Source organism: Chaetodon trifascialis, chromosome 20 (assembly GCF_039877785.1).
Source record: "Chaetodon trifascialis isolate fChaTrf1 chromosome 20, fChaTrf1.hap1, whole genome shotgun sequence".
Taxonomy (NCBI): domain Eukaryota; kingdom Metazoa; phylum Chordata; class Actinopteri; order Chaetodontiformes; family Chaetodontidae; genus Chaetodon; species Chaetodon trifascialis.
In genome coordinates, this window is record NC_092075.1 from 727501 (window position 1) to 738187 (window position 10687).

Sequence of the window (10687 nt, forward strand, 5' to 3'; positions counted from 1 at the left end):
GTTTCTCGTCCTTTGGGACACGAAGCGGAGACGACAGACCGTCCTCAGAGCTGCAAAGAGTGACAAGCTGCTGCCTGTCCTCTGCTAATGATGTTACTCAGAATAGACGCGTGCAGGACTCCTGGACGGATCTTATAGATTTACGTTACAGCCGTCAGGTTTAATTATGTCCACTTTGTCTTTCTGTCAGTCTGATGGAACGCTCGAAATAGTAGAATACCCATGAGCCTCAGCTGCCGCTGCTGAGAGGAGACGCCAGTCAGAGGTGTCAATCAGAGCAGGGTTGAATGGGGGGCAGCTGGACTTGGATCTGGATCCTCACCTTCTTCAGGTCTGGCTGAGTGTTGGGGGCCTCTGTGGGGTCCTCACCTGAGCTCAGCCGCAGTGGTCGGCGTCGTCACAAGGCCAAATGTGGATGTTAAACCTGCTGTGAAGGGACGAGTGGACAGGTGCAGGTGGAGGACCGGTGGTGCTGCAGACAGATGGTTTCTCTGCTTTTACATAAAAATCCTCCTTCACTCCCCTTTCAAACCATCTGTCCTCTCTGTCCAGAATATGCCCGCCGTTGTCCTCCAATGAGAGTCCCTCGTCTTTCAGGTGCAGGTGAACTGCTGGGTCTCGACCTGCGGAGCTGCTCCTCAGGTGTTCAGTCATGTGTTCGTTTAGTTCTGGAAGCCTGCGTGTCCTCACTGCTGGACTGCAGACACAAGGATTAGTCTTTTTGTCTTGTCTTTGTCTTTCTGGTTGTCTGGCTGTCCATTGGACCGTCTCTGGGTGACTGTGTCCTGGATGACTGAGGGTCTGCGCAGACGTCACAGCTGGAGCTTCATCAGCTACTGAATTCATCAAAACTGCGTTTTGTTTTCTCCGTTTGAGCTCAGTTTGATGCTCTGTGATTGGATGTTTCTCACTGCAATGCACCCTGGGAGATATGATATGCTGGAACATCAGGACACTTTCATGTCCATCCCAGATGGACACACACTTTTTATATGATTTTATCTGAGACTCGACAAACTGCAGTTTGCTGTCGTTAAAAAGCACTTTAATAATCAGCTCAGCTGCAAATAAGCTTCATTACAGTGTTCAGCTCCCAAAGCATGCTGGGTAAAACTGTCTTGTGTAAATGTGGACAGAAGTTGGTCGTACCTGATGATGTTTTACATGTTCAGCCAATCACAGACGGTGTGTGTGAACAGCTGATTAGTTAGTTTAATTACAGCACGCTGTTTTCTGAGAGAGTTTCTTTAACGAGTTGCTCGTCCGGACTGCGAGTGGGCGGACGAGGACGGACGTCTGCAGCAGACTGTGTGTGTCTCTGAGTCCTCGGCTAACGAGTTCTTGTCTTACAGGACGGAGGTCAGAAGTGCGTCTCCTCTGATGAGTTTGAGTGCGAAGAGGTGAGCAGCTTTGATTACACACCGCGAGCGTTTGACGGCTAAAGAGAGTCAGTGACACACACACATGCACACACACACACACACACACACACACACACACACACACACACACACACACACACACACACTCACACACACACACACACGCACTCACACACACACACGCACTCACACACACACACTTCCTGCCATCCTTCATCGTTTAGTTTCCCAGCAAACACTTGGTGGTTGGTGACGTTTGTGTCGTTTATCAACAATCAGTTTTTCTTAAGAGAAACTTTCCAAAGGGAAGATTTGAAAGAGAAAACAGCAGCGATCATTCGCTGCCTTCATCCAACAGACGACTAAACTTTCACCAAACATTCACATTTTGTTTCTCCTCATTTGCTAAAAACACATGGAGGTGTGAAAAATGGCAGAAACGAGCGGATGAAGGTTCGGCCTCGTGCACTTTGTGTGTTTCTTTCTGTTTGAGTGCACAGAAAATAAAATGATGGAAACGTATAGAAGCAGCTGCTGATGGGATTCCTCATTAGTGACCGACCAGCAGAGACAACTGTCTGAGTGTGCAGGACGCCGGCGTCTGTCCTGCAGCTCCACATCAAAAAAACTTCATCGACAGCAGTAAAGAACGAGGTGCATGAATTACTTAATGACATCACAAGATGAAGCCATTAAAACATGAAGGCTGTGAGAGCCGAAGGACACAACGCAGGCGTGGACCTGAGACGTCTTCAGACGGGGTCTGACTGCAGCAGACAGGCAGCTGCAGCTGGACGTGGACTGGATCCTGTCCTCGGACTGAATGTCAGCAGCGCTGACCACCAGCTTCCACCAGGCGCCAGTCGTTTGTGTCCGTAGCGTAGAGGACGTGCATCAGCACCGACGGCTCGGAGTCACATGACCCTCGCAGACGCTCTGACTCACAGCCTCCACCTGCTGAGAGCGGAGCATCAGTTTGCTTCTGAAGCCAGCGAAGAGCCACTTTCCATTAAAAATAATGACCTGCTGGGCTTGTTTGTGTGAAAGCGGGTTGCGTGTGGCTTTCAGAATAACGACTTGATCGCACCTCTGACAGGTTTCGTGCTATGTTCAGGTGTCGTGCAAAACACCTGTAAATATCGCCGTCAAATGTTTGCTGGGTTATTTTTACGTTCAGGCTGAATGACGCCACAAACGTCTCATATTTCTTTTCAGCTAATGCTTTTTCCTTCTCCCACCCCTCTCCTCCCCTCCCTCCCTCCCTCCCCCGCCCCCCTCCAGGCTCTGCTGGCTCAGGGGTCGATAGACTCTCAGGACTCTGCCGAGCCGAAGAGCTGCAGCCGGCACTCAGCTCCACCCCTGCACCACCTCTCAGTGACGGTGTGTGTGTCCGTCCTGCCCACGTTTCTACTGCTCCTCTCATAAACACCAACTCACACCTGCATACTGTACAAACACACACACGCGCACACACACACGCATAAGACCCAGAGACAGTCACGTGACTCGGCGTCCAGCGGACGTCCGAACATGGACGACGGCCGCCGGACGAGGGAAAGTGAGGACGCTCGGATCAGCCGTCTCTCTCCGGCACGAAGGAGCAGAATGGAGGGAGAAGAAGAGGAGGAAGCTGGACTGAGCGTGCTGCGAGGGAGAGGGCGGGAAACAACAAAGGCAGAGACAGAGAGGCTCTTGGGATTTTGGATCTCAGTGACTTCATGTCCAGAGCTCCGTGTCTGGAGGGTTTGTGTGCTTTCCGTCCAATCCGGCTCTGACTCACTCCCTCCAGCTTTTCTGGATCTGAGACAGCTGGGCTGAAAACACAGCGACTGGCTCGAGCACAAAACCACACACACGCCGACGAAAGACACGCACACACTCGGACAACACGTCTTAAAATCAGCGGCGCGCGAGAGAGAGAGGCGGCTTAAAGGCCGGACAGGCGGAGCAGATCCTTCCAGTGTTTGTCGGCTCAATTTATCACTGCCCTGGACTGTCGAGCGGCAAGAAATCTATACTGCATACATACAGAGCGCACACACACACACACACACACACACACCGCCCCCCCCCACCTCGTCAGCGGGCAAACAGGGTCCCCTCACGGACACAAACACTCATGCTGTACACCAGTGTGCTTTTTGCGGGTCTTTCTCTTGGTTTTGTCGTCGACATTCTGTACAAACTTCATTTGATGTGGAAAATGAACCAGTGCATCGATGCAGAGTGTATATTTCACATCCTGTAAGTGTATAGTTGTGTGAGCGTGTGTGTGCTCGTCCTCTGTTGAGTGTGTGTGTGTGTGCGTGGGCCGTGTGTGGACGCTCAGTGTGTGTGGCAGCAAAGAAAAGACGATTCAGATCTTCTCAGCGGCTGAACGTCGACGTGTGAAACTGCATCGCTGCTGAATCCTTAACGACGACTCGACTGACGGAGCTGCGACATGTGACAGAAAACAGCCAACCAGGAGCTCTGAGACGCCGTCACAGGTGGAGGAGGTTAGGTTTCCAAGACATAACAGGAAGCAGGAGGCGATCTGCAGCGATGTGCATGGACGTGCTAACAGAGCGGCGCCATTGAAGGTGCTAACAGGGCGCCATCGTTGAACGTGCTAACAGAGCGCCATCGTTGAACGTGCTAACAGAGCACCATCGTTGAACGTGCTAACAGAGTGCCGCCATTGAAGGTGCTAACAGGGCGCCATCGTTGAACGTGCTAACAGAGCGCCATCGTTGAACGTGCTAACAGAGCACCATCGTTGAACGTGCTAACAGAGTGCCGCCATTGAAGGTGCTAACAGGGCGCCATCGTTGAACGTGCTAACAGAGCGCCATCGTTGAACGTGCTAACAGAGCACCATCGTTGAACGTGCTAACAGAGCGCCATCGTTGAACGTGCTAACAGAGCACCATCGTTGAACGTGCTAACAGAGCACCATCGTTGAACGTGCTAACAGAGTGCCGCCATTGAAGGTGCTAACAGGGCGCCATCGTTGAACGTGCTAACAGAGCGCCATTGTTGAACGTGCTAACAGAGCACCATCGTTGAACGTGCTAACAGAGTGCCGCCATTGAAGGTGCTAACAGGGCGCCATCGTTGAACGTGCTAACAGAGCGCCATCGTTGAACGTGCTAACAGAGCGCCATCGTTGAACGTGCTAACAGAGCGCCATCGTTGAACGTGCTAACAGAGCACCATCGTTGAACGTGCTAACAGAGCACCATCGTTGAACGTGCTAACAGAGTGCCGCCATTGAAGGTGCTAACAGGGCGCCATCGTTGAACGTGCTAACAGAGCGCCATCGTTGAACGTGCTAACAGAGCGCCATCGTTGAACGTGCTTGTGTTTCCATTTGCAGCTAGCGATAGTCAGAAGTGCTCGCTCACGGTCTGATGCGTCATCACTGACGGTAGAACATGGATTCCTGTAGGTCCTTCAGGTCCTCACAGGTTCTTCACACCACGACTCGTTGATCTCGCTGTCAGTTCTCGTCTGCTGCCGTGATGCTGAGCAGCCTCGTGATGATGAAGATCAGCGCCGGGATCCATATTTAAACCTGACGACTCGTCTCCGGACGTGACGTCATGTTTCGCTCATGATGGGATGGAAACTGAGGACGCCAACCCTCAGCCGGTCAGAGCAGCTCAACTTCAAACATTTACGACTTCTGTCCAATCAGGTTACGCTCGGTCAGTTGGAAGACGTTTTTCAGTGTCAGAGGACGGAAAGAAAACAGATTCAGTGAAATCTTTCTTGTTCTGCATTGAGGGTATTTCCAGTCTTCATGAAGCGTTCAGCAGTGATTCAATTCCACATTCAGGAATTCAGTTTCTTAAAACATTCAAGTCATTATGTCCTTTCTTTGCTGTGTGTGTGTGTGTGTGTGTGTGTGTGTGTGTGTGTGTGTGTGTGTGTGTGTGTGTGTGTGTGTGTGTGTGTTTACCTCTGGCCACTCTGTGGGGTATTTTTTATGTTTCATAGAGGCTGTGGGACGTGAACAGACCAGGCCTGGTGTTTGTAGAGGAAGGCCGGTCCGGTCTCGAGTGGCTCGGCGCCTCCTGCCCTCCGTCAGCTGGAAGTACGAGAGAGATCGGTTTCTGTGATTATGGTGTGGCCTTACTTTACTGTCTCTCTTACATACTTGAAAGTGGGAGAGTGATTATTGGCGCCCCGCCAGCGGCCGGAAAGGAGATTACAGCGTCCAACACTTTGGTCCAGGCGAGCTCGTCCAGACCAGACTGCCTTCAGTTAGCAGTGAAGAGCCCCAGAGGATGAAACCACCTCCAGGGCCAACTGTGCATGTGACCAACATTTAGAAGGAAACCGCTGAAATCATTGATATTCATTGTCCCCAAAGGAGAAATCTATATTATGGTGACCTCAGTCCTTCCTCTCGCACCTCAGCAGGTTAAAATTTAAGATGTAATATGAATAAAATGAATTCGAGTGATCGACACCGTGCAGGATTTTTGGGTTCGTTCACATGGCAGAAACATTAAAAGCTAATTGTTAGATTGAAGAGAATGAACCATCCATCTGGACACTGAATAAACTTTTGCGGCACCTGTTGGTTGAAATCTAAAATGGGTTAAAATGATCAAATAATCTCTGTAACTGTTGGATTTCCATGAAGTTTGCTGTGGATACTCATCGTCCCCAGAGGACGGACTGTTGGACAGTTGGACAGATCATAGTGAGTCTTGCTGTAGATGTTCGATGGATGTATCTCAGTGTTTTTGAAAACATTCGCTTTGATGTAAAAATTGGATGTGACGAATGGGCTTCTCTGCTTTTTGGACACTTTCCTCAAGCATCACATTAAGGGAATATTTCATCTTTGTACAGAAGATAACTAACCGTGAGGATGCCGGGCCTCTGCTCAGGCTCTCAGGTGGATTGACCAAATACGAAATTGTCCCTCTCAGATTGATTTAAATGTAAAATAATTGATGGAAAATTTGAAAGAAATTGTGTTTAATTGATGGGCATCAAACCCTAAAACTAACCCTGAAACTATTATCAGCAAAAAGCAACAACAACAAAACAGATGAACAAAGTGATTCAGTGACATTGATGTAAATAAAAGGGGTCCAGCAGTTGATCTCTGTGGGACACCTCGAGTAACTTCAAGTGCCAAATCAGGTCTCAGTCATGGACATGTGAAGTGTTTCTGAGTGCTGATGTCGTTCGATGATGTCTGTGTCCGTTGAAGCCATGATGTGAGCTGAGAACCACCTTCAAGATAAACTTTCCATTTTTATTCCAGCTGCTGTTGATGTTTGAATGAAAAGCAAAATTATGAGAATATTCTTCGACCCGGGGGCCGCTGGCGGGGCTCCACGCTTTCTGAAGACGTGGAGGGAAGAGAAACGAGCAGACGAGTGGAGGGAAAAGGTGAAAGTGCGGTTGTAAATTTGCTGATATCTTTGTAAACTTTAACAGCGCTACAGCAGTGTAACTGAAATATGTGTCTGGAGATCTAAATAAAAGTAACATCTGTAACAACAGCTGTGTGGTTTCTGTGTGTGCCGTGACGGCGGCGTCACGTGTGGCGGGCGAGGAGGCAGCGACCGCCTTCACACGAGCCCGCTGACAACGTCTCAGCAGAGCAGGACCCAAACATCATGTCCGCCTGCAGCTGGGTGGACGAATCAGGTGCCAACAGGTCAGGGTGCTAGCAGAGGACGCGCAGGTAACAAGACGAGCTCATGGAGAAGGAAGGTTAGCAGTGAGAAGCTAGCTAAGGAGTGCAACGGCAGGTGAGCTGGTCCAGGCGGCGGCACTGCGAGCAAAGTGATGAGTCCACTCACCTGTCGGCACAAACGAAGCTGTTCTGTGCTTCACCATCAGTCTGTTCTCAAGGTGACAAATCACCTGAGCGGACATTTTGAACGTGTCAGCCGCGGAGCAGCCAGCGGTGACGGACAGACTTACACCTGTCAGTGGCAGAAGTACTCACATCTTTTACCTCAGGAAGTGCAGTACCACAGAAATACTCTGTTAAAGTCCTGCACACAAAAATATATTCAAAGTACCAAGAGTAAAAGTACTCATTACACAGAATGGCCCACTTTAAAGTAATGTTGGTGGACTTGATTTCAACTATTTTATCTCAATCTAGAACCAATAAAACTGATCACCTGAATCTCAGCAGCTATCAAACACACGAAGAGTGAAATATTTACTGCAGTACTCAATGACAGAACTGCAGTAAATGTACTCAATGACAGTAACTGGAGTAACTGAACAGACAGACCAGACTTTTTCTGAAGATGAAGCAGCAAAGGGACGATTAAACATGAGGAATGAGACAATCTGCCGTCTGTACGAGTGTGTGCGTGTGTGTGTGTGTGTGCGTGTGTGTGTGTGTGTGTGCGTGCGTGTGTGTGTGCGTGCGTGCGTGTGTGCGTGTGTGTGTGTGTGCGTTCACAGCTCTTATCTGTTTCACACAGCTCTGTCACTCCTTCACATCTCCTCCTCTTCCTCGGCCTAATCCCAGCTCTTATTCTCTCAGTCTGATCCAGACGCCGCTGATAGCAGCTTGTGTGAAATCTTACTCCGTCCGTCTCCATCGGCTCTGCTTCCACACTCCAGACCTCCGTCACGTCTGCTTCGCCCTCCTTTACGTCTCCGTTTATGTGATCCATCTGTTTGAACCCTCCTGACTCACTCTGCTTCTTTCTCTAAACTCACGCCCACTGCAGGTCTGAGGCTGCTCAAAGCGTCTCCTGTCTTTGGACCAGCAGACCCACTGCAGGTCCAGCAGATCCTCTGCAGGTCCAAAAGACCCACTGCAGGTCCAGCAGACCCACTGCAGGTCCAGCAGATCCTCTGCAGGTCCAGCAGACCCACTGCAGGTCCAGCAGACCCTCTGCAGGTCCAGCAGATCCTCTGCAGGTCCTGTCGGTGTGACGAGGATCACTGAGCCTACGGTGGTCCTGTTTCAGCGTTCCTGTCAGAAGTAAGCAGGTGTGTGAGCGTGTGAACTGTTTACCTCCACCTTCTGCCCTCCTGGGACTCCTCAGACCTCCTGTCCCCGTCTTTTGTTTCTTTTCTTGTCTCTTGCTCGTCTTCGCTCTGCCCTCCTCCTCTCCTGCCGCTGAGCGAGCAGAGAGTCGTGGTGTGTCGGACGTTTCCTGTAATGATTAATGTCAGATGGGCTCGCGGCGACAGTCTTACTGCTGCACCTCGTTTCCATCAGGACACGCGGCCGGCGAGGGACCCAAAGAGCCCCTAATCAGCCACCAGATGAGGTCAGGTGAGTGCGGGCGTGGCCGCGGGGGATTCTGGGCTGTGCTTAATGAGAGCTGACGCGCCCGGCGAGCGGCCCACCTCCCACCAGAATAATGAAGTTTAAATTAGTGTGAAAACAGAGGCGGACTGGGACAGATCTGTCCTCTGAGTCACAATCTGTCCACCGAGTGACGATCCGAGCCCTGCAGGCCGGCCGGTGGCCTTCAGCTCCACATGCTTAACCGTGTGTGTGTGTGTGTGTGTGTGTGTGTGTGTGTGTGTGAAAGAGGCATGTTCAGAAGTGAACCTCTGTCTCAGCTCGTCAGTACTGCATGCTGTCTGTCTCACATATGACTGCTTATACATCTGTAATGTAACTGAGGACGGACGTCACTCACTGTCTCAATTGTCTCATTACAAATACTCTGTTCTGTACTACACCGTGTACTAGATAGAGAAGTCACCTTCATGATGAAGGTCACAGACAAGCGAGACGATCATAGACACACGGCTGCCTGCAGTATTCCTGCAGTATTCCTGTAGTATTCCTGTAGTATTCCTGCAGTATTCCTGTAGTATTCCTGTAGTATTCCTGTAGTATTCCTGCAGTAGTCCTGCAGTATTCCCGCAGTATTCCTGTAGTATTCCTGTAGTATTCCTGTAGTATTCTTGTAGTATTCCCGCAGTATTCCCGCAGTATTCCCGTAGTATTCCTGTAGTATTCCTGCAGTATTCCTGTAGTATTCTTGTAGTATTCCTGTAGTATTCTTGTAGTATTCCTGCAGTATTCCTGCAGTATTCCTGTAGTATTCCTGTAGTATTCCTGCAGTATTCCTGTAGTATTCCTGTAGTATTCCTGCAGTAGTCCTGCAGTATTCCTGCAGTATTCCTGTAGTATTCCTGTAGTATTCCTGTAGTATTCTTGTAGTATTCCTGTAGTATTCTTGTAGTATTCCTGCAGTATTCCTGCAGTATTCCTGTAGTATTCCTGTAGTATTCCCGCAGTATTCCCGTAGTATTCCTGTAGTATTCCTGCAGTATTCCTGTAGTATTCCTGTAGTATTCTTGTAGTATTCCTGCAGTATTCCTGCAGTGTTCCTGTAGTATTCCTGCAGTATTCCTGTTGTATTCCTGCAGTATTCCTGTAGTATTCCTGTAGTATTCCTGCAGTATTCCTGTTGTATTCCTGCAGTATTCCTGTAGTATTCTTGTAGTATTCCTGTAGTATTCCTGCAGTATTCCTGTAGTATTCCTGCAGTATTCCTGCAGTATTGCTGTAGTATTCTTGTAGTATTCTTGTAGTATTCCTGCAGTATTCCTGTAGTATTCTTGTAGTATTCTTGTAGTATTCCTGTAGTATTCTTGTAGTATTCTTGTAGTATTCCTGTAGTATTCTTGTAGTATTCCTGCGATCAGTCTAAACTGATCAGACCAAACTTCGTTTGCAGCTGAATATTTTTCAGGGAACATGATCACAGTTTGGCGGCACGGTGGGGCAGCAGGTAGTGCGTGTGCCTCACAGCAAGGCCACCGATTCGATCCCCGGGTCGGGCCTTTCTGTGTGAAGCTTGCATGTTCTTCTCGTGCATGTGTGGCTTCTCTCCGGCTTCCTCCCACAGACCAAAACATGCTCATTAGGTTAACTGGTGACTCTTAACCCTGAAAGGATAGCCGGTATCGACAATGGATGGATGATCACAGTTTTTATACTTCTGCAGATATTTGATGTAAACGTCCTTTGGGAGGCATACATGGTGTGTGTGTGTGTGTGTGTGTGTGTGTGTGTGTGTGTGTGTGTGTGTGTGTGTGTGTGATGATTGAATCAACAGGGTCCAGGTCTCAGGACACAAACGGACCCTCAGACATAAAACTGAGTTTGTCTTCGGTGGCGTCGTCCTTCCCGTGCAGCAGCTGAGGACGTTGTGTAAGACGCACCGGTGACGGTACATCTGTGATGTCTGTGACTAAAGGGACACGCTCTCTCTGCCTGTCACTATAGCAACAAGTGTGTGTGGGGGGGTGTCATTATAAAACAAGAGGGGGGGCGGAGGTGCCGATGGGATTCAAACAGC

The 10687-nt window shown here is 49.5% G+C and overlaps 1 protein-coding gene across 1 annotated transcript in view; it reads left to right on the forward strand.

The window, feature by feature from the left end:
* The window catches only part of gfra2b (GDNF family receptor alpha 2b), a 64815-nt gene extending 59234 nt beyond the window's left edge, over nt 1-5581 (forward strand). The window contains exons 9-10 of the mRNA XM_070988477.1: nt 1353-1400; nt 2664-5581. Of these exons, the coding sequence (XP_070844578.1) occupies nt 1353-1400; nt 2664-2807 (192 nt within the window). The 3' untranslated portion in view covers nt 2808-5581. The remainder of the gene's footprint in view (nt 1-1352; nt 1401-2663) is intronic.
* Nucleotides 5582-10687: the final 5106 nt, after the last annotated feature.